This window comes from Rhinopithecus roxellana, chromosome 2, assembly GCF_007565055.1.
Source record: "Rhinopithecus roxellana isolate Shanxi Qingling chromosome 2, ASM756505v1, whole genome shotgun sequence".
In the NCBI taxonomy this organism is placed as follows: Eukaryota; Metazoa; Chordata; class Mammalia; order Primates; family Cercopithecidae; genus Rhinopithecus; species Rhinopithecus roxellana.
Genome location: NC_044550.1, coordinates 65,503,587 through 65,528,924, shown reverse-complemented (window position 1 = coordinate 65,528,924; position 25,338 = coordinate 65,503,587). Strand labels below are relative to the sequence as shown.

The window sequence follows — 25,338 nt, the reverse complement described above, 5'->3', positions numbered from 1 at the left end:
AAATACAAAAAATTAGCTGGGCGTGGTGGCGGGCGCCGGTAGTCCCAGCTGGAGGCCGAGGCAGGAGAATGGGGTGAACCTGGAAGGCGGTGCTTGCAGTGAGCCAAGATCGCGCCACTGCACTCCAGCCTGGGTGACAGAGCGGGACTCCGTCTCAAAAAAAAAAAAAAAAAAAAGAGCTAAAATAGACCCAGAAATAGTATGCTTGGCAGGCCTTCAGAAAGATAACTCATATTAATTAACCATATAAAGTACATGGCAGTATTGTAAATGTTCTAAACAAAGTTTACATCATATTTTCAAAATAGTCCAACTTACAAGATACTACAAAATTCTCAAAGACCTTTAGATCATAAAAGTTTACTGATGATTTGCCATTGGCATCAGTATTCTTCAGAGTCCTTTTAAAAAGCATGAATAGTTATTAGAAAAATTTATTGTCATAGAGAAATCCTGATGAGATGTGACTAATTCTTCAAAATACTCTGTGCACATTAATAGTGTTCTTTCTGAAGATATTTAAATGTTAATTAAATTTTATTAAATGTTATTTATTAAATATTATTAAATCTTAATTTATCTTCAGAAGTAAAAGTAATTTAATACTGGGGTGTGATGGGTATTATTAAAAAAATTCTTCTGTCAAAAGCATCCTATGATGAAAGTGTCTGACAACCACAGTCCTTTTGGATATACCATTCTATTCACTCTTCTTCCACTTTCATGGCAAATTCTTTGCTCTTTAATATATTGTGTGCTTATTTGTCTTTTATGCCCTAAAAGTTACAATTTTATTTTTATCAAAATTATCGTACGTGTTTTTATCAGATATTAATCATTTTTATTCTAGACCCAAATAATGAGTAAATGTCTTAATTTACAGGTTGCAAACACAAAAAAACAATACAGTATACAAATTTCTCGATTGACAGAAGAACTTTCAGCCCTTCAAATGGTATGTTTGACTATATTGATATTTTCTTCCAAATATTGCTTATATTGGGGATTCATTCATTCAAAGGATGCTTATTGAACCAAGCCGTGACTAGGTGCTAGGAAAAAAGTAAAAATCCAGATAGACATGTTTGCAGCAGTCTTGTGGCTTATGTTCTAGCAGGAAAGATAGATGGCATTTATTACATTTTACTGTAACTACCTGTCTTTGACAGAGAATGCACAGGATGCTATTGCTAGCTGTAGCTCCTATCATATGCTGAGTTTTTCTGGGAAACCAAGGAGAAAGAGAAAGTTTATATAACAGTGGTAAGGAAGAAAGACAGAAAGCTTCCTGAAAGAAATGAGTACTGAGGAATGAGTAGGCCAAGATAGGAGAGGAAAAGATTACTTGTGTAGTTAGAGGTGGGATTGGAAATAGAAGTTTAACTTGAAGTTTGATGTAATGAAATTTAATAACCTTGCTTACAGGAGAATAAAAGTACAACAATCTTCAAGAATTGAGAAAATGTTTATAACTTCACAAACTCTCATCTTGTCTGACTCCCTGTATCACTTTTTATCTCTATTATAAAATTTATCAATGAATCATATCTTGTAATAAATATCGTGCATTCGGTGTATATTGATCATACACACTCTGTCTCTCTCCATGAAAATCTTATCTCTGCAATTAGATTGTAAGCATCTCAACATAGTAGAGTCTTACGCCTTCCTTTGTTTTCCCTATTGCTTGCCTAGTACAGTGTTTTGCAGAGTTTATTTTTAAATGTTTATCAACTGAAGTATATATTTAAACACTCTGAAAGAGGAACCACATTTTCTTTTGCCATTCTACAAACTTTGGAGAGTACATGATGGGATCTTAATCATCATATATTGGGTCCCAAATGTAATAGAACAAGGAACATTTATTTTGTATTTGTTTAATGTCACTTATTTTAATAATGTAGGAACATCAAGTAAAATTGGTGGGATGCAATGTGGCCAGTTAGTCACGTGTAGTTTTTTGTTGTTGTACAGTTTTGCTTCCTTTTCTGTCACTCAAGTTATTTCACTTGTTCTCTTTCATGGGCTGATTAGCTATCAAGAGATTAATATCTTTGTGGAAAAAGAGGAGTAGAAGGATACTACCCCAGTCCAAGATCATTTAATGGATGGTAGACTCTTCAAGGGCATGAACATTCATTCTTTCTGTATTCTCAAGGGAACAAGGACTGACTAACACTTCCAGGGATTTTTCAAATCATTGTTAGCTATGTAACAACCAGAGCTATATTAAACTCACTTTAGAGTAAAAAGAATGACAATTTCAGTTTATTGCAAAAAGTGTTTCTTATATAGTAAAACAATTCTACTTCATAGCTAAGTGATTTTTCTAAAACATCTGATAGTCATGTTGATTCTATGGGGAGAACTATACTGTGTAATTGAAAAGTTTGAAGTATTAAGTACGTTAAAAATATGTTCAAAGGAAAACATTTGGCTACTTTAAGACAGATTTTCTCAAAAAATCTAAGCTGCAGTTTGGAGCATAATAACCTGATGCTTGCTATTGTTTTCTACTATTAACAGTTTTACTATCTATACTAAGAGTATTAGTATTAATGTACTATCCATCTGTACTATTATTTACACTATGAAGTCCAGGAAGGTAGTTAAGCATACTTTTGCTAACCCAAAATTAAGGTATGCTCACAGGAAGGAGAAAAACTTGTATTTTAGATGAGTGTGCAGATTATTTAATAGATTAAGAAAAAGCCAGAACCATTGTATTTCAAGCTACATATCTCCCTTTGAAGACCAACATGTACCTAACAGCCTTTGTTTTCTGTGGTAAGGTGTTTATCTTAAGAATATTCAAGGTTTTATTGTGCCATGTAGCAGATTGCTATTAATCTATATCAAATAAAAAATTAATTATAAAATGTTCAAACTTACAGAAGTAAAATAAAATGTTCATTATAGTCTTTTCTTTGATGCATGAATTTTTTGGAAGTCTTTTGTTTTTTAGTTTCTAAATACATGAGGATTTACACTGTCTGTTGTTGATTTCTCATTTGGTTAGGTCGGCAGCACAGATCATGGTCTATATGATTGGTTCTTAATATGTTTTGAGACTTCTTTTATAGAGTATTATTTTGGAAATACTCCATGAGTACCTGAAAAAATACCTATTATTTTGTCGTATTTTCCCCCAAAGGTAGGCATGTCAGTGGTGATAAGCTAATATCTCTAAAAACTTTGTAATAGTAGTTTTTAATGTTTGCTTTAGTATTATAGTGCATTTCTAATAGAATTAGTATGGTAATTCTCTCTAAAGGTTTAAATTTTGCTGTCTCATTTTACTTTTTTTACCCCCAGGTTAACCAAATATTCTTTAGGCCATCATCATTTGTCAGTAAAATGGTGGATTGGGTGGAGAGGGATATGAAGCCTACTTACACATGCATTTCTTTATATACCACTTACCAGCCCCAGAAGTGTGAGCCAGACTTTGTTATTAACGTATATTAAAAATCACATGGGAGGGGTTACAAATGTAGGTAAAATCCCAAATTTACCACTGAAGCTACACTCTCCTAGATAAGCAACTTCCTGTATGAATATATGCAATATTAATGTTGCATTTTGTATACACTCAGGGTTCTATCTTAATAAAAGACATTAAATTTAAATTTGTCAACTGATTTGTAACATAGGGTTAAAGATCTTCATTATAATCAATGGTGATTAATTTTGGGTCACAAAAGAAGCTTACTTTAAAATTTAAAAACATATTGAAATACACTTCTTCTATAAAATAATTGAACATCATTAGTAAGTAATGCACTGTTAGCAAAGCGGGTTCCTCCAAAGCATGATTCACAATTAGAAAAAAAAAAAGAGAGAGAGAGAGAGAGAAAAAAGCCATACCCATTACCCATTCTCCAAAATAAATGTATAAATACAAATAATTGTGAAGAACTAATAATTATTATGACTTTTTTGTTTTAGGTGCATTCGCAAATTAAATTTTATTATCTAATTAATATGCTTGCTAAATACTGAGTAAAATCTCTTGAGAAATACTTTATGTTCATGCTAATAAAATATTTTTAGTATTTCTGTTTGCTATAATTTTTGTAAAGAAAACAGTTAACTTTTTTAGAGTTTATACACCCGTATATCTTTTAGGCCATAGGTTATCCCTGAGGGTTTTGTGCCACTATCTGGTTCTTAGTTCCCTTTTCAAAATACTTGATAACAGTGTGTAAAAACAAAATCTATAGTATGAGAAAGGAGTTCCATTCATATTTTTTTCTCCCTGGAATCCCCCAACCTCTGTCTCCCACCTAGTCTGTTTAATTAGAACTCCTTGGCATCCTACTGCTGGAGGCAATTTCTGAAATCCTGGGTTAGGTTGCTCTTCAAACATTGAGTTTTGTCTTTAATCAATATAACCTTAAACTTGTGTTGATAACTATGATATTCCCATTATGAACAAATTATTTTACTTCTCCATTTTTCCCCACTTTTCTTAAGATGTTACCAAATGTATATATTTACAATATGACTTGAATTTATAGGAGTGTACTGAAAAACAAGGCCAAATTGAACGAGTCATTAAGGAAAAAAAAGCAGTGGAAGAAGAACTAGAAAAGGTAAAAAAAAAAAAAAAAAAAAGGAAATATAACTACCTAAAACTCAACTGCAAATATGCAACATTACTGTCTGTTTCCATCATGCCATCTACTAGCAATTCCTTTATTTGTTAGTATTGTCCTGGTAAGTTTTTCTTTTCTTTTCTTTTTTCTTTTTTTTTTTTTTTTTTTTTTTGCCATGGAGTCTCACTCTGTCACCCAGGCTGAAGTGCAGTGGCACAATCTCATCTCACTGCAGCCTCCACTTCCCAGGTTCAAGCAATTCTCCTGCCTCAGCCTCCCGAGTAGCTGGGACTATAGGCGCCTGCCACCATGCCTGGCTAATTTTTTTGTATTTTTAGTAGAGATGGGATTTCACCATGTTAGCCAGGATGGTCTCTATCTCCTGACCTCATGATCCGCCCGCTTCAGCCTCTCACTTTCCTTAAATATATTTAGAGTCTGCAGTTAAATACCGATGTTGCCTGGATACAATTCCTTTCCAAGAGCGGCTGTATTCTTTGAACTTTGTACTTAAAGATACAAATTTTGTGAAGTAGCTATATTTCTTGCTTAAACCTCATCCTACAAAATTTCACTTTGTCTTTACTTTGTTTTTGAATTTTATGTTAGCTCTTATGGTGCTTAGGCCATCTATAAATAAAACAAGCATATATAACCAGAAAATTATAGCATTGCTATGATTTTTACCTTTTAGAAGTACAGATTTTAACTTCACACTTAGGAAGAATATTTACCCCCGTGATATTTCAGAAAAACTATTGGGAGAAGTCCATAGTTTAAAATTCATTTATTTCATACACTTTTGTATTAGCAGTAATATCCTACTCTTTTAAAGTACCTTGGGGAAAGAAAGGGAGAACAAATTTGATTGAGCACTTACTGTATTTTAGGTGCTGCATTAAGAACTTTCATAGAGAGGTTAAGTAACTTACCCAATGTTAAAAAGTGGTAAATGGTAGAGTCAGAGTTTGATTTTCAAAGAAGAGCTATGTAGCATAAAAATTATGGTCTGGCCAGGCGCTGTGGCTCAAGCCTGTAATCCCAGCACTTTGGGAGGCCGAGGCGGGTGGATCACAAGGTCAGGAGATCGAGACTATCCTGGCTAACACCGTGAAACCCCGTCTCTACTAAAAGATACAAAAAACTAGCCGGGCTTGGTGGCGGGCACCTGTAGTCCCAGCTACTCGGGAGGCTGAGGCAGGAGAATGGCGTGAACCCGGGAGGCGGAGATTGCAGTGAGCTGAAGATCTGGCCACTGCACTCCAGCCTGGGCGACAGAGCGAGACTCCGTCTACAAAAAAAAAAAAAAAAAAAAATTATGGTCTATATCTATTATCAACATGAAAAAAATTATGACATCAGTAAAAGAGTAATACACAAAGCAAAACATAATGTACAGTTCCATTTGTAAAAAAAAAAAATACATGTGTTCAAAGTAGGACTTACGATTACCACTCTCCTGCAAGGTAGGTCCCTTCTGAGTTTCCATCTGCATATCAGTTCCCATTTAGATTGCCACCTGTTATACATCAGGGTTTGGGATGACTGTTTTAACATCACATGGCAAAGGTTAAGGAAAAGGCTTTGGGGGAAATGTAAAACTTACAAGGCAAAAAACAACAGGTAAAGGGAAAGCACAGCACCTTATTCTCCCACTGTTCCACAGACCAGTGTGCTAAGGTCAGAGAACTGCTGGGTCTGCAGCATAGTTCTGTATTCCAGTAGCGGAATGTTGATGTACTGATACTCCATGTTTTTATAGAGAGTGACAAAGCAATCCTGTCAGTGGGGAAGACACAGGTTACTTGGTCAGGCAGTCTAGATTTTGAGGGTAGCTCAAAAATCTTAAAAAAAAGAGGGAGCCCCATTGCATGGAAAGCTGAGCTTGGGTACAACCACCACTGCTGAGGAAGGGGAAGCCCCATCCAAGCTAGATCATTGTCCAGGTAACCCAGAGTGAGATTCTGGAGTCACTGTCAGAGTTCTAGTTATTGCACCATGGTATGTATCTTTATTTTTGAATAATGGAATAGAGGATTGTATTGAACGGTATTCATCAAAGAATCACCAGTGGGTTATCTCTAAGTTGACATTGATTTTTACTTCAGCTGCTTTACATTTTTGTATTATTGCATAGTTTACCATGAGCATGAATAATTCCAAAAAAAACTCTATTTTTTAAGAGACAAGGTCTTGCTCTGTTGCCCAGACTGGAGTACAGTGGACATGATCATGGCTCACTGCAGCCTTGATCTCCTGGGCTCAAGGATCCTCCTACCTGAGCCTCCCTAATAGCTGGGACTACAAGTGTGAGCCACCATGCCTGGCTAATTTTTTAATACTTTTTTTAGACGACGCGGTCTTGCTATGTTACCCAGGCTAGTCTCAAAACAATTATTATTTTATATATCAGTTTTTAGCATTTTATTTTGTAAATGTGAGAGAACCAGATTTAATTATTGATATGTTTCATATGTTACGGTCGGAACAAATGAATATATGATCATGGCTTTTTATTTCTTCCATTGATTTCTGTTTCTAAACTGTTTATTAAGACAGTTTCTTCTGTAATATTATATACATAATAAGCCTCTTCTGCAGATTTACCGTGAAGGCAGAGGAAATGAAAGTGATTACAGAAAACTGGAAGAAATGCACCAAAGATTCCTGGTTTCAGAGCATTCAAAAGATGATCTTCAGCTAAGACTTACGAGAGCAGAAAATAGAATAAAACAACTTGAAATTGAGTAAGTTTTTCTTTTGGATTTTCTGTGATAACATCTTCAGAATTAACACAATTTTTGACAGAGTCTCTACCCTTTTTTTTTTTTTTTTTTGGTAGGACTTACAATATATCTTATGTTGAAAAAAATTTAGGACCAAATGCAATTTTATTCAGGATTATTTCTGAAAATGAATTTCTGCAGAAAGAAAAGATTTAACAGTAGCATACCATTTTCTTTTAAATGTATCCTGTCTGGCAATTAAATAGGATGTTTATAATATTGTTGTCTTTGTACTAATTGTGAAGCTATTATAGTATCTTGCTTATATTCTTTTATACTACCTATATTTAGTATATTTCTTGTTATAGTGAATATTCTATAATGATCCATCTTGTATATTTTATTGTCTATAAAAGTGATAAAGTCATAATTTGACATATCCATTCTGAGTATTTTTCTACCTCCCCACCCCGATGGTATTACCTAATATAGCAAAATTTTCTTATTTGAATTGCCTGAAATCTCAATCTCTGTATGTGTTCAAAATATATTTTTTAAATAAATACTAATACCTAAGTTACTTAATAAAGTTCTTTTCAAAAAGAGATCCTGCAAATTTGTTTAATAAATATATGTGTAATTTTCAATAACCTATTCAGATAATCTGCTCATATGGTTACTTCCAGATCAAACCTGCAGGAGGAACTGGTTTATTCCAGCATAAATCTTCTTGTAGGTACTAAGAGAAGTATCACACATGAAGGCTTTTCCCAATACCATACATTCACAGGGCTTCTCTCCAATGTGTATACCCATATGTCTCTTAAAGGAGGAGTATTGAATAAAAGCATTCCTGCATTTGTTTTAATTCACATGGTCTCTCTGCATTATGAGTATTTTGTGTGTGTATAGTAAAAGGAGATATCAATGTCTTCTTTATGTTCCTTATATTCATAAAGTTACTCTCCAAGGTGAACTCTCACATATTTCCTAAAGGGTGTAAACATAGAATAAGGTGCGAGGACTGGGTAAAAGAGCCTCCCATGTTCCTTACTTTCAAAAAGCTTCTCTCCCGGATAAATTTTGAAAGTTGAGTGAAGGATAAGGATTAGCCCATCTTCTTTAGATTTACAGGGCTTCTTTCCAATGTGAGTTCTTTTCCTTCATTAAGGAAATGAGAAATGACTAAAGGCTCCCATGCATTCTTTTTATAAGCAGAGCTCTCCTCAGTATGAATTCTTACACATTCATCAAGACATGAGGAATTAATGAAGGCTTTCCCACATTCTCCACATCCAAAGAGTTTTTCTCCTAAGTTTTCATATGTGCTTTAAGCTGTATTTGATGAATTTTTCTTAGTCACTTCATTTAAAGGGTTTCTCTTGAGTGTAAGTGCTCCTGTCCATTTCTAATTTCAGGAATGCTTAGAGTGCTATAGTCTTGCATCTCCTTTAATCTCTGGAAATCCCCTTTTCTGTATTTTGTTGTTGTTATTGCAAATAATTTGTTTTAAAAATGAGTTCTTAGTAATGTAGAGTTTCCTCCACTACATGCCTATATATTGATGCTGTTTACTCTGTCTCACGTAGTTCCTAAAAACTAGTAATTAGACCCAGAGGCTTGATCTGGTCTAACTTTCTTTTTTTGTTGTTGTTTTTGGAAGAATTCTTCATGGATGATGATATTGTGGACTTCTATTAGGAGGCTCACAATGTGTGGTTGTTTCTGGTCTCAGCCTCTTTCTGATGTTAGCATCCTTTTATTACCATTGCCTAGATATGTCACTTTATTAGGAACTTTATCAGCCAAGGTTTAGACAGAAAAAAGACTATGAGTATTGTGGGAATAAAGGATTTAATGTAGGAAACAGAATTTGCAAGAATGTGGGAGTTGCTGGGGAAGCAAAGATCTGGAAAGACAGAGGTAGAGATCAAAGAAAATCAATCACTAACTGTTTTCACCCAAAGCACTAACAGATATGGGCAGGTCAGAATGCCAAAATAGGACCATAAAGGAGTGGTTCATGGTGATAAAACTGCCACCATGTGAAAGTTGCTTCTTTATTTTAAGAATTTTTCTGCTTTCAGGCCGGGCGCGGTGGCTCAAGCCTGTAATCCCAGCACTTTGGGAGGCCGAGACGGGCGGATCACGAGGTCAGGAGATCGAGACCATCCTGGCTAAACAGTGAAACCCCATCTCTACTAAAAAATACAAAAAACTAGCCGGGCGAGGTGGCGGGCGCCTGTAGTCCCAGCTACTCGGGAAGGCTGAGGCAGGAGAATGGCGTAAACCCGGGAGGCGAAGCTTGCAGTGAGCTGAGATCCAGCCACTGCACTCCAGCCTGGGCGACAGAGCGAGACTCCGTCTCAAAAAAAAAAGAATTTTTCTGCTTGCAAAATACTTTTAACTAGTAGTTTTCTTAAGCTTTCACAATATTAGTAGCATTTCTATACAATTCCCTGTGAAACCTATTAACCAGGGAATGTTCACAGTACTTATCTGTTATTGAAAAGATGGAAGTTTTAAAAGATAGGAATAAAAATTAGTATATTGATTGAAGCAACATTAATGTATAGAGGTTGTCTCACCCGGTGATCAGTGATCCATTGTTGAGAAAGTTCAGGAAATATAATCCATTTAACCTATGATAAAACGAGAAGTTTACAGAACTAGAAGTTTATGAAAACTTTCTAAGACATATAATGGGAAAATATAAAAGTAGATTTCATAATTTAGTAATATAGTAAGCTATTGTGTTAGTCTATGGAGTTTATTGATTAAGTAAAGGAGTGTTGGTTATTATCTGCTTCATCCTTTTTTTGTTCCTTCAGTTGATTCCCTTGAAGTTCTCCATACACAGTGATTCTTAATGTTAGTACAAATTTGAAAGAAGTCTCACACTGATTTTATAGATAAGTGATGACAGTTCAGTTCATCTGTTCTTAGTTAAGATTTGAATATATTTAGGTTGAATGTATTTGCCTGGTATAACATAACATTTTGAAACCACATAGTTTCAGTCTAAAGTGGAAAGAAATGGCTCAGAATAAAGCAAACAAAAGTCCATGTGATAAAATGTAGACAGACTTTTATCTTCTACTATAGATCATTAAGTTTAAGGATTCTTTTCATTTCATTTTTTAATCAGCTCCTCAGAAGAAATATCACGTTACCAAGAAATGATTCAGAAAATTCAAAATGTATTGGAGTCTGAGAGAGAGAACTGTGGGCTTGTCAGTGAACAAAGGCTAAAACTTCAGCAAGAAAATAAACAGTTACGGAAAGAGACTGAGAGTTTAAGGAAGATTGCCCTGGAGGCTCAAAAAAAAGCCAAATTAAAGGTATTTTCAAGACTAGAGTTAAATGTGTACTTATGAAAATCAAAGTATGGAGAATATTTAGAGATACCTAGCAAAATATCTTTAAGCCCCCCCTCTTTTTTTTTTTGCCTTCTCATCAAATAGCACTAAATCATAATTCAGAGTGTCAACCAATCATTTCTGTGTTGTAGAACTCTTGGCAGGCATACTTTGAAAATGATTGCCTTTGCTACACACAAAAAAAATTCTTTTCTAACCATGAAATGTACTGTTATTCCTGCCAAAGCAATTTAAGCACCACTAGCAAAACCATAGATTAGGTAACTTTACAGACTGCCTTCCTCTCTTCTCTCCATGTAGTAGCCTTTGAAAAGTTGAACTTCTCTAAAACTAACTGTATAGAGGATGTTACAGCAGCAGGCTCTGAGAACCATTCACAGCTAGTCTGAAAATTCCATGGCAGGAAGAAGGCAAAAGGCAAAAATGTCATCTAAAACAAATTCCCTTTCTTTTCTCTCTTATTTCCTTGTCCTTTGATGCTTATATAGTTTAGTAATAGGAAGATGATACTCCTTTTAAGGGACTTTTAAGAAACACAAATATCTTCATAAACATCTTGCTTACCTTTCCCCATGTCATGTCACTTTTATAAAAAGTGGCACTAACTTTTTATGATAAATACCTACATCTTCCAATTTCATAGTAAGAATATGAAGAGGTCATGTCATTGTTTTATTTTGGTTTTTATTGCTGCAAGGACTCCTAAGAAGTCATATTCCAACCTAATTCATGTCAACATGTATTTTTTGAATGCCTCCTATTGCAGGTATGAAATACCCTAATTATTTGTAAAACCTTGAACTCTGAAATGAAAAAGAGAGTCTCATTTACAGAGAAGTTTTTACTTTGAGCTTTAGACTGTGGGAGTTCTTTGAAGAACAAGGAGAGGAACCATACCACCAGATATCAAGACTTGATAAAAAGCTAAAATAATTTAGACAATGTGTTATCAATATAAGAATAATCAACTTGATCAATGGCAAAAAATTGAGTCTAGAAACAAACTCATTTATCATAATCACTTGATTTATAACAAAGGCACCATTGCAGTTCAGTGAGGGGGAAACTGGCTTCACAAATGGTGCTGGATCAGTCAGATCCACATTTTAAAAATAAAACTTAACTCCTATATCACAGCATATATGCAAATTAGTTGGAGCTGCCTTGTAGACCTAAATGTAAAATGTGAAATGATAGTTTCTAGGAGAAAATCTTCATTCATTTGAGTTGGAAAATATTTCTTAAACAGAGCACAAAAAACACTAATCATAGTGAAAAATCCAAGCTGAATTGGATTTCACTAAAATTAAGATATTTTTAGTCACCAAAAGACACCATTAAGAAAGGGGAAAGTTTGATGGGTGCGGCACACCAACATGGCACAAGTATACATATGTAACAAACCTGCACGTTATGCACATGTACCCTAGAACTTAAAGTATAATAAAAAAAAAAAAAAAGAAAGGGGAAAGTATGAGAAAGTATTTATAGTGCATATAACCAAAAAGAGAACTCATATCCAAAATATAAAAACTCTTACCAATTAATAAGAAAAATATTAATAAGGAAAAAACAGCTAATAGTTAATAAGGAAAAAATAGATACTCCATTTCCAGAAAAGGGCAAAAGACGTAAGTAGGCACTTCATAAAATAGCATATAGGCAAATATGTTCAACTTCACTATTTTTCAGGGTAATTTAATAAAACTATAAGATAACAGTACACACCACCAGAATGGCTAAAATTAAAAAGACTAAAAATATCAAATACTTGTAAGAATATAAAGCAAATAGAACCTCGATAGATACTGCTGGGAATGTAGCAGTATCTTTTAGAGCTGGATATACATACATCCTGATATGGTTTGACTGTCTTCCTACCCAAATCTCATCTTGAATTGTAGTTCCATAATCCCCACGTGTCATGGGGGGACCCAGAATCATGGGGGCAGGTTTTCCCATGCTTTTATCATGATAGTAAGTCTCACAAGATCTGATGGGTTTTTGTTGGTGTTTTTTGTTTTGTTTTGTCTTTGTTTCTTTGTTTTCAGATGGAGTCTTGCTCTGTCTTTCCCAGGCTAGAGTGCAGTGGCGCGATCTCAGCTCACTGCAGCATCTGCCTCCCAGGTTCAAGGGACTCCTGTCTCAGCCTCCCAAGTAGCTAGGACTATAGCTGTGTGCCACCACAACTGGCTAATTTTGTATTTGTAGTAGAGTTGGGGTTTCACCATGTTGGCGAGGCTGGTCTCAAACTCCTGACCTCAGGTGATCCACCTGCTTCAGCCTCCCAAAGTACTGGGATTACAGGCAAGAGCCACTGTGCCCAGCTCTTTTATAAAGAGCAGTTCCCCCACAAATGCCCTCTTACCTGCTGCCGTATAAGACATACCTTTGCTCCTCCTTCACCTTCTGCCATGATTGTGAGAAATGTGAGTCCAGCAAGCCTCTTTTTCTTTATAAATTACCCAGTCTCAGGTATTTCTTCATAGCAGTATAAAAATGGACTAATACACATCTTATGCCAAATAATCCTGGCTACATACCCAACAGATATGAGTGCTTACATTCATCAAAACATGTGGACAAGAATATTCGTAGAGGCTAAAAACAGTGATTTCATTAACATGAAATTGTATGAATAAATTGTGATATATTCATATAATGGAATAGAAGCAACAATGAAAAATAATAAACTATATAAGCAATAGTGGATGAGTCTCATAGACATGGAGATGAGCAAAGAAGCCAAACATACAAAAGCTTATATTTTATTTCACTATATGGTAGTGAAGAATAAGCATAATTGTCTATGAGGATCCTATCAGAATAGCTACCTTTTAAATGGATGAGTACTGATTAGAAGGACACATGAGGGAACCTCCTGGGGTATCTAAATCTATTTGATGACTTCGGTATGTCAGTATATGTGTAAAAACTGAGCTGATCTTTTAAGACTTACACAGTTCATTAGAAGAAAGAAACAGATGAATCTTCGCAGAGGAAAGTAGGCAAGAGTAGCAAGAGTATACATGAAACCAGAGTGCCTATGAGTTTGACAGTTGGACAATTATGGAAGCTGGGTGATGGGCATACAGGAAGTGTAACATTCTATTTTGTGTATGCTCAAAAGTTCTCATACTAAAACATTTCTGTGATTTTTAAAAAGTGTACTTTGGTGAAAAAAATGTTATATCTTCATCTCATTATAAACTGTATATGATAAATTTCATATGAATTAACAAATTTAATATGTTAATGATTCCATAAAACATTAGCAGGAAATGTAGATGAATATTTAACTGAAAGAGAACTTTCTAAGCAAAAAAAGGGAAGAAATTGCAAATGAAAATATTGATAAATTTAAATATGTTTTTAAATATTTAAAACCGTTTCTAAATGTTCCAAAAAGAAATCACTGGGAGGTAGATAGTTTTAACAAATGTGACAGAAAGCTCTAAGACCATACCTCAGGAGCTTTTAAAAATACAAGATAAAAATATTTGTAACCGAATAAAAAATCATGTGAGAGATTAACAGAATCTACAAACTAAGAAAAAAAAACAGTAGGCAATAAGCAGTTTAAACTCACCATTAATTAATTACTAAGTATCTCTGAGTGAACGTGCAGCTAAAAGTATTAAATGGTACATATTTACTTTAGAGTCTAAAATTCAGTCATAAGGAAATAACTAAAATATTTCACAAGTTCATTGCAGCATTATTTATACTAAATTAGAAACAACCTAAATATCTAGGAGTGGATAATTATATTACATCTATATATAGTAAAATTATGGAAAATACAAAACATTAAAAAGACAAATATAAAGTGCCTCTACTCCCAAAACTCAGATAATACTTCTAACTTCTACATAATTGCTTTTATTTATGAATTTTAAAATTGTTACTTTAGTGTATAAAGGATTACTATCTGTGTGTGTACACATATATATTTTTGATATATAGTGATATGTTTTTAATAAGATACTGTATTGTCATTAAAAACTATATTTCCAAATAATTTATCATGTGTTTATATTGATACACCCTATGATTAAAGAATATATATATACACACACATATACAGGTAGTAATCCTTTACATACTGTAATAACAATTTTAGAATTAATATATAAAAACAATTATGTAAAAGTTAGAAGTGATTATCCGAGTTTTGGGACTAGAGGCACCTTATATTTGTCTTTTTAATGCCTTATATCTTCCATAGTTTTATAATATATATTTATTTTGTTTTCTTTTTTTTTATCATGGGTGGGGATGCAATCAGTGAATTTTCCCTGTCTAGTACTCCACTTGATCTGTCTTTATCATTTCACTTCAATGCTTGTTATTTTCCATAATTTTACAATATGTATTTGTTTTCTTTTTTTTATACTGAGTGGGGATGGAATCAATGAATTTTTCCTATCTAGGACTCCTCTCGATCCATCTTTAACATTTCAGGATAGTAACTGATGGTATGGAGAACAAAAGAGTGATAGAAAGTTTATCTACCCTACATATCTCACCAAATCTGTGTCTAGCTTAAGAGAATAGCCATTGATAAAGAGCCGAACCTCTTAACTAACTAGCTATAATTCTATTTTAGGGAGGAGGAAGGCTCTCAGATAAATTGCTTTGTAACTGATTCTTTCTTGGACAAAATAGGAACCTGGTGCACCTACACCTTGCTGTTTTTCTCCCCATTGCAAAAGAGTATGATCTTCAGTAGATCAACTGAAAGAAGCCAAAAAGATAAAGACAGTGAGAAATTGGGAGGTCAGTAGGCCACAAACCTTAACAATTTATCATATGAAGTTTTTATTTGATCTTAATGCCACTGCATTGATTTCAGCCCTAGCTTTCGCCTTTTCTACCTACTCCTTTTGCCAAGGCTCTCCATTTCTTTATGGTCTAAATTCCCCCTCATAACCATCTAAAATTAAGAAATGGAGTCGTTTCCAGCAATTCAGTAATCTACTTGCGTGGATATTTCTCTGCAAAGGAAGGAAGAAGGAAGAAAGAAGAGAGACCATAAAACCCTTTTTCCCATCCAACTTTCTGAATTTTATCATTAGTAGAATTTTTGTAATAGGAGATAGTTGTTGGGGCCCTTAGCCTGTCAGCATTACCACAGACCTGTCCAATTTACTTAGCAATGCGAATTGTATCTACTAAAGGCCTATGGGGCTTGTTAAAGACTGAATTTTGACACCAAAAAGCCGCCATGCAATCTGCAAATATGTTTTGACAACTGTACTGTGTTCCAGGTGCTAAATACGCAATGGTAAACTAAACAGATATGGTACTCATCCTTAAAAGCTTATAATTCGCATGTAGGTGGGCGAACTTTAAATATATAATTATGAACTCAATGAGTTCCAGAAGTTGAAATAGGTAAGCAGAAAGAGATTATTTCAGGCAAAAGAAACAGCATGTGAAAAGAACCAAAGAATAAAAAGGCATTATAGTGGAAAAAAATGAAAGGGAAGGGAATAGTGTGGCACAACACAAGCTTGTAAAAGTAAGCAGGGAACAGGTTATCATGAAGGATCTTAAAGCAAAGCTTGTGAAATGATAAACAGATTTTCCAAGTGAGAGTGGGAGTTAACTAGGCAGCCAAATTATAAAACTGTACGGATGCATAGATCAGTTTTGTGTGCGTATATGGTTTTTGTTGTTGTTGTTTGTTTGTTTAAGAAGCTCTGTCACCCAGTCTGGAGTGCGATGGCCCGATCTTGGCTCACTGCAACCGTCGCCTCCCAGGTTCAAGCTATTCTTCTGCCTCACCCTCCTGAGTAGCTGGGATTACAGGCATCTGCCACCTCACCTGGCTAATTTTTGTACTTTTAGTAGAAATGGAGTTTCATTCACCCTGTTAGCCAGGCTGGTTTCGAACTCCTGACCTCCAGTGATCTGCCTGCCTCAGCTTCCCAAAGTGCTGGGATTACAGACATGAGCCACCGCTCCTGGCCCATAGATCAGTTTTTAACATGTGTTCATGAGAGAGAGAGACAGACACTTAAAGGGGCTGTACTTTTTGTTTTCCACCTGAGATGTTAGACTAACATGATTTCTCCAGAGGAGGTGAAGATCAAGGCAGGGAAGGAGAAAGGGCAGGCAATCTAAATTTGCAGAATCTAATAATTCAAACATTATTAAGATAGCAGCAGGGATCAAGGGGCCTCAGTAGGTTTGCACAGCAGTAATACAACCCAAAACGAACACATCTAATATTGTTTTTCCAGTGTCTGGATTTATAAAGTCTCAAATTTCTGCATGTGTACTATTTGAGAAAGCAAACTGTCGAGTTGTAGGAAGCGTGTTGCATTTATCAGGGGTGGCAAGGACAGGATGTTTGCAGTTCGCTTCAGTGAGCCAAGAATTTTGTTGTTGTTGGGCCTTGTTTTGTGTTTTTTGACACGGTAAAGTTGAGTCTCGTTCTTTTTTTGAGTTTGAAAGTAACCACGTTTAATGAATTACTAGAAGTCTAGCCAGCTGTGGTCATTTTTAAAGCAATTAAAGTATCACAAGATAGGTGTTCTTTATAATACTTCTTTAGTATAGCAAAATATAGATGGCCTGAGAGTACAATAAGGAAGTCAGATCACCTTGCTGCCTTTTTCCACAAGTGTTTTTCATCTCAACCACAAAATGTAGAAAAATGTTTCAGTAACTTTTTTCTCAATTTCCCCAAACATGGTACTTAGGTAGTTATATTCTAGACACATATGAAAGAAGGCAAGTCATTATATACATTGGATGCCTTAAAGCATTAGGGCTTAATTCTCTCCCTGAACCCCAGTAGAGAAAGCTTCTAGGGTATCCAAAGAGCATTTACTTATAAGTTCATTCTGCAATTAAAGTGCTTTTACTATAATGACATAAATTCTTAGAAGTGTACTGAAGACATTTTCGTAAGAGATTTTCAAAATCATTATTTATATTGTCTCTTTCTCCTGAAAAATAATCCGTTCATTAATCATTCACTAATACTACAGCTGAAGTGGTAAAGAAATTCCTGTATATAATTATCTTTGACTTTACAAAGCCCTTTGAAAGAATTTCAAGTTTAGTATGTAAATCAAAAGTGGTTTGAGTAAATACCTAACTCAGATACCAACAGCATCAACACTTTCCTTGGATTCTGGCAACAAAAATCAGAGTAAATAAAGAGAGAAGTGTTACGTTGTAATAGATAGTGGACTTTTCTTTTACTGGCATGTTAAGGTGTTAGGGAAAGTGTTGCAAAAAATATAGTTAATCATAATTCTAGTTTTACTGACATAACATTGTAAGTTTTCATTTATGATGAAGACCAATTGTAAACTTGATGTCCCTTTTTTTTTTTTTTTTTTTTTTTTCAGACAGAGTCTCACTCTGTCACCCAGGAGGCTGGAGTGCAGTGGATCTCAGCTCACTGCAACCCTCACCTCCCAGGTTCAAGCGATTCACCTGCTTCAGCCTCCTGAGTAGCTGGGATTACAGGCACACACTCCACACCTGGCTAATTTTTGTATTTTTAGTAGAGAAGGGGTTTCACCATGTTGTTCAGGCTGGTCTCAAAACTCCTGACCTTGTGATCTGCCCGCCTTGGCCTCCCAAAGTGCTGGCATTACAGGCGTGAGCCACCACACCTGACCAAACTTGATTTCTTACATAGTTTTCTCATCCAAACATTTCTGTCCCTCAGACAATACAATAAATGATTCCTTTTGTATATATCATTGAGCAGTATAGCACCTATAAGAAAAGAAAATATGTTTTCATTTTATTCTTTAGATCAGTACAATGGAACATGAATTTTCAATAAAGGAACGTGGGTTTGAAGTTCAACTGAGAGAGATGGAAGACAGTAATAGAAATTCCATTGTTGAACTGAGGCATCTCCTAGAGACTCAACAGAAAGCAGCCAATAGGTGGAAAGAAGAAACGAAGAAACTTACTGAAAGTGCAGAAATTAGAATCAATAATCTAAAGTAAGTCTACTGTTAGTTGTTTGACATGTTTTACAGAAGAAATTCTTTAAGCTGTAATTTAATGTCCTTGCCATAGTCTTTTTTAAAAAAAGTATAATTCTGAACCTTATCTTTTTATTCAGTAAATATTTATGAAACTACTGTAAAAATATTATGTCATAAACCAAAGCAAATATTATATTTTTTACAAATTTCATGTATGTTTCATAAAATGTAATAGTTTTTGTTGGATATATTAGTTTAGATAGTTGCAACAAAATCTGTTTCACCTGCAAAACCTGAAATAATTTGTTCTCCGGCCCTTGAGAAAAAGTTATCTGACCCTCCCTCAGAGAAAACTTGAGATTTTTGTGCTGAATGAGATGGGAAGCTCAAGAGCTTCAGCATGGAAATGAGATCAGAGGGCTTTGAGCAAAGTGATGTGATCAGACTTAAATGTTCAACAGATGATTGTGATCACCGTATGATCTATATCACTGTATGATTTACTATAGTAAACCTAAAACTACTCTAAAAAATAAGTCTATTAAAAAAAAGAATGGACTGTAAAGAGGCAAGGGTAAGAGAAGAGAGAAAGAAACTAGTACTAGTCTGCATATAAAATAGTGGTGGCTTAAACTCAGTTATAAAGGGTTGGTGATAATCACAGGAAGTTTGCTTTGGGCTGTTAAGTATGAGCTGCGCAAAAGATATTTAAGTCAGGATATCAACTAGTCAATTATGTATGTAAGTTGATATTCAGGGGCGAGATTACAATAAGAGCTATAAACTTATGAATGACTAACATACACATGATTTTTAAAGTCATGGAATGAGAACATGTTGAAAAAGAGGATAGAGAGATGGAAACTGTGAGGACTGAGTTTCAAAATGTAAACTTTAGGGAAATTATTCCACTGAGAAAGACTGATAAAGCGTATCCAGAGAAATAGAAATAAAGACAAAATAGTAAAAATAAAAAAAATTCAGAAAATGAATAAGCAATAATGGGTGATATTTATTGAACGCTTAATGTGTGCATTTTTCTAAGCAACTTACATGTACTTAATCTTTACAGCAACCCCACAAAGTGTATAACATTATTAATTATGTTTTACAGATAGCCAAACTGAGGCCAAAGGAGGTTAAGGAACTTGTATCAGATCACATAGATAATGAATAGACATATCTAGGTTTTACATTCAGTTTGGGTGAAGACACTATGCTCTTAACCATTATGTTTTATAAAAATCTGTTATTCATTGGTTAAGATAAGGACCCTGCTGAGAATGGACCTTCTAATTTGGTACCATGTGGTGACTTTGTTAGCCATGATAAAAGGAGTTTTGGTGAAAGGTTGAAATGAAATATATTTAAAATGAAAGAGTTAATGGTGAACTAGGCAATTTGAACCAACCCTCCACCACAAGTAAAAAAGTTGAATTATAGAAAGCATCTACAAAGCACACTAAAGAACTAACAACAACAAAAAAAATCATTACCAGTTAGGCTCAGTGTCAGGGATGCAAAGTTAGTATAACATTGGAAAATCAATTAATATAATTTACAACATTAACTTATTAAAAGAGAAAAATCATAAGATCTTTTCAATAGATACAGAAAAAGCATTTGATAACATTTAATATTTTTTGAAAAAATATTTTTGAAATATTTTTGAAAAATATTCCTTAAAAAAACTAGGAATAGAATTTCCTTAATTTTCTAAAGCCATCTATTCTATGGCAAACGTTGTTCTCAGTGGCAAAAAATAATGTCAATAACATTCTTTTGAAGACTGAGAAGATGTCAGAGAAGTTCACTATTACCATTTCTATTGATCTTTGTACTGGAGTCCTAATCAGTGCACTAAGGCAAGAAAAAGAAAAGGTTGACAAAATGGAAAGGAAGACAACATGGTTGAATACGTAAAAAGTCCAAAATAATTGATAGACAAACTATTAAGTGAGTATAGAAAAACCATTTGTAATCTACATACCAGTAACAAACATTTCAAAAATAAAACTTTAAAAGTAATTTATAATTACATCAAAAACATCAAATACCTAGCAACAAATCTAACAAACAATATGTAAGACTTTTGTTTGAAAGCTATATATAATATTAAGAGTAATTAAAGTCTAAATAAAGGCAGAGACCATGTTTATTAATTAGAATGCTAAATATTAAAATTATGTTCATTGTCCCCCACCAATATACCTATAGACTCAGTGTAATCGCAGTTAGAATCCTAGCATGTGGAGCAATATCTGAAGTATATTAAGGTTAAAAAAAGGTAATGTAACAGTAGCTATAGTATTCTACTCATTATCTAAGAGTGAGGAATGTGTGTGCCTGTGTGTGTGTTTGTGCACATATGTGTATATAAACAACATATGTACACACACAGTCATACACACACATACACACATTTGTGTTTTTAAAAATGAAGAGGTGAGCCAAAAAATAATTCAAAGGTAATCTCTGAGAGGAGAGAGGGGGACAGAATGAAGGATAGACTTCTTTGAATGAACCTTGTTTTGTAGATTTATAAGCTTAATTTTGGAACTATATAAATGTTTATATAATTATTTTTCAAATTAAATCAAAATTTGAAAAGCAATACCTAAAAATCAAAAGTAAAATTAAACAAATTAACTTAATTATATAGGAAGTTGATGGCTTAACTACATAGATGAATTATTTCAAGTGATATTAAACATAGTAATTAGACTGTGTGGGATTAAAGCCTAAGGATTAAAGGAAATGCAAGAAATCATAAACTGTTTTTAGTAGTCATATTGTTAGAAATAATATTCATGGTGGTGTTCTGAAACTTATAATTATAGGATAAGGCAGCTGAGTTATTATAAAAGTCTTTAAGAACCAAATTTTTCATCATAAAAGAGAGGAAACTCAAAAGAAATTGAATAAACCTGTAGTTCTAAATTGGAATTGGAAATATGAGTTTATGAACTCAAGATGTATTTTACTCTTTAAAAACGTGTATTCCCTAGTTCAATCTTTTCAGTAAACAGTGAAAACAAGACCAGTATTCTTACAAGGTCTTAAAAGAAACTAAAGGCCGGGCACAGTGGCTCACGCCTGTAATCCCAGCACTTTGGGAGGCCAAGGCAGGCAGATCATGAGGTCAGGAGATCGAGACCATCCTGGCTAACACGGTGAAACCACGTCTTTACTAAAAATACAAAAAAATTGGCCGGGCACGGTAGCGGGTGCCTGTAGTCTCAGCTATTCGGGAGGCTGAGGCAGGAGAATGGCGTGAACCCGGGAGGCGGAGCTCACAGCGAGCCGAGATAGCGCCACTGCACTCCAGCCTGGGCGACAAAGCAAGACTCCATCTCAAAAAAAAAAAAAAAAAAAGGAAAAGAAACTAAAAGGTCTCCTAAAAGAGACTAGAACTCTGTGGAAAAATGATTGATTACAGATTTGGGACAGGACAGTACAAGATAAGCCTAGAAAATACTTTGTCATAACAAAAAGCAAAGAGAAGGTATCAAGATTACTGGGATCACATCAAAATGGCCTATGGACCAACTTAAGGTAGCTCCCCCGGCCCATGTGGGGAGTATCTGCATATCAAAAAGAATATGTGCAATAAATTGAAATATATCAAACATATTTTTTAAATTCATGACTTCAAAATGGTTTTAAGTAAAGAAAAAAAGTCTTTGGTCACCTTTGGAAGATGCTGTAGAATTAACTCATTCTGAAAGAAAAAATATGAATAAAAGGAAAAATCAAGTATTATTCTCCCTTTCCTTTATTCACTGTATGTTACCAAATGGCATTTGGTCTTTTGTGCCATAATAGACTTAGTGTGAAGCCTCCAACTTTGTTTTTCTTTCTCAAGATTGGTCTGACTGGGGTCATTTGTGGTTTCATACAAATTTTAGGATCATCTTTTCCATTTCTGTGAAAAATGTCATTGGAATTTTGATAGGCATTGCATTGAATCTGTAGATCACTTTGAATAGTATCAACATTTTGACAATATTAATTTCTTCAGTTCATGAATACAAGATATCTTTCCAATTATTTGTGCCTTCTTAAATTTCTTTTATCAAATTTTGGTAGTTTTCAATATGGAGATTTTTCCCTTCTTGGTTGAATTTATTCCTAGGTATTTTATTGTTTTAGTAGCTATTGTAAATGGAATGTTTTCTTGATTTCTTTTTCAGATAGATTGCTGTTAGTGTATAAAAATGCCACTGATACTTTGTGTGTTGATTTTGTAACCTGCAATTTTACTGCATTTGTTTATTCTAGCAGTTTTTTGATGAAGTCTTCAGGGTTTTGTATACGTAAGATCATTTCATCTGCAAACATGGGCAATTTAACTTCTTCCTTTTCAATTTGATGCCTTTTATTTGTCTTGCCTAATTTCTCTCGGTAGGACTTTCAGTACTATATGGAATAGAAGTGGCAAAAATGGGCATCCTTGTCATGTTCTTGACCTTCAGAGGAAATAATTTCAATTTTTCACCATTAAATATGATGTTAGCTGTGGATTTTTCATATATACCCTTTATTGTGTTGAGGTAGTTCCCTATTTTGGGTAGGAAATTGTTTTTTTAGAAAAATCAAAGAATGACCTCAAAAATTAAAGATATTTTAGATTTTAACTTCGGTTTTATACATGTATATTTTAACATATAAGGTTAAATATATTTAACCAATAAATACTTTAATTCATGCCATGAATATTTTATAAATTCAATTTTTATTACCAATTCTTATTTTAAATGTTCTGTGGTTTATACTTTTTTAAAAACCTATAATGCAGGTACTCTAGAAAGGAAATTTTCAGTTTTGTTTTTAATTACAGACAAATTTATTGTCATGAATTATTTCTCCTCAAAAGCGTAAACTGAGGCAGAGATCTGGCATGGGCACAAAAGGTCGGTGTTCCCACATGTGGCAAATGCTAAAGAGTAAAGTAGAGATGAGAAAGAAGAGGACTTAAATCAATTTAGAGGAAGATGAACAACGAATGTATCAGTGATATGAAAGCCCTGTGTCCTTTCCACAGAGAAGTTTGGTATCCTCATGACTTGGCAGCTGTCTTCCCTCAGAGCAAATAATTCAAGAGAAAGCATGAACCAGATGGGCTGTAACTGTTTAAAAAAAAAAGGATAGAAATATAATAGATTTTAGGAATAGGCATAATTATCTGGCTTGAGAGTTGAAGGTAAGAAATAAACTACAGAAGAAAAGATTCAAAGCTCAGCAGTGAATCACAATTTTGTAAGCATATATTTACTGGAACATAAATTTGTAACCAAAAATTAATCATAAATGGACTCTTTAATGATTTCTGATTAAAATTCTGTAGGCCGGGTGCAGTGGCGCATGCCTGTAATCCCAGCACTTTGGGAGGCCAAGGCGGGCTGATCACGATGTCAGGAGATCGAGACCATCCTGGCTAACACAGTGAAATCCGTCCCTACTAAAAATACAAAAAATTAGCTGGGTGTGGTAGTGGGCGCCTGTAGTCCCAGCTACTCGGGAGGCAGAAGCGGGAGAATGGCATGAACCTGGGAGGTGGAGCTTGCAGTGAGCTGAGATGGCGCCACTACACTCAAGCCTGGGCGACAGAGCGAAACTCCCTCTCAAAAATAAAATAAAATCTGTGATAGCGAATGTTTATATGATGAAATATATCTGCATTTGTTGGCTTTTAAGAGGCAATAAATCTTGACAATAAAAGATAGTTGAACGCTGAAATCTAAGAAAGAAATATCACAAAAGGCAGTTCCTTTTTAGTCATATTGTGGAATTACTATTCCCACAGAGATTATTCTGATGTAATCTTCACTGCTCAGTGATTTTATTATAGCTTTATTGCTGAATTACTAATCTCTTTTTTCTGAAGTTCTCAATTTTACCCATTTGAGAAAAAAAATTTCTGACCCCCCAAAAATCTGCTGCCTAGTTTCTGTTTCTCTCTCTCTCTCCCCACCACTCAGTCCTTCCTTCCCTTATTGGCTTTTAGATGCCTATGCCTGTATTTAAAGTGAAAATAGTTTCTCTGTCTCGTTTCCTCTTCTTCCCTACATTTTATTACCAAGCTTATTTTATCCAGATGTTTGAATAATTTTTCTTTTACTTTCTATTTTTAGGTACTCACGTACAAGCTTCAAAGAAACAGGCCCTTCTGATCTTATCAAATTATTTTTTTAAAGATACTCATTCTTATGCTATTAATTATCTGTTGAATTCTTCACTGCACCGTCCTGCAGCTCTACATCTTACCTGGTATTTGCCCTCATGTTGTAACTGTCAATAGATCATTTACCATATGTCTTGTTATTATCTTAATTTCTGCATTTCAAAACTCAATTTATACTATATTTTCCAAATTGATTTCTTCTTTAACAGTCTTTCTTCATTGATACCACTATTCCCCTAATTCCTGAATATAAAACTTTATAGCCATCTTTGACTCATTCTTTGTATTTATCTTCTTTCAGTAACCAAGTCCTATTGATTCTTCTTTTGAAATGCCTTCTATCTTTTCATTCCCGCTTCCATGACTCTAGAACTGCATTAGTTACCTATTTCTATGTAACAAATTACCCCAACATTTAGTTCTTAAGAAAAACATTTATTATTTCATAACTTAATCGGTCAAAAATTTACTTATGAAGTAATT

At 34.3% G+C, this 25,338-nt stretch overlaps 1 protein-coding gene across 8 annotated transcripts in view; it reads left to right on the top strand.

Annotated features, from left to right (window-relative positions):
• The window catches only part of SCLT1 (sodium channel and clathrin linker 1), a 231,338-nt gene that overhangs the window by 144,131 nt on the left and 61,869 nt on the right, over positions 1-25,338 (top strand). For all 8 annotated transcript variants that reach the window (XR_004053269.1, XM_030916898.1, XM_030916893.1 and 5 more), the window contains 5 exons: positions 884-955; positions 4,524-4,598; positions 7,203-7,348; positions 10,476-10,668; positions 18,490-18,686. Coding sequence is in view for 7 of the 8 variants with exons in the window: in XM_030916898.1 (XP_030772758.1) it covers positions 884-955; positions 4,524-4,598; positions 7,203-7,348; positions 10,476-10,668; positions 18,490-18,686 (683 nt within the window). In the remaining variant the exon portion in view is untranslated. The remainder of the gene's footprint in view (positions 1-883; positions 956-4,523; positions 4,599-7,202; positions 7,349-10,475; positions 10,669-18,489; positions 18,687-25,338) is intronic.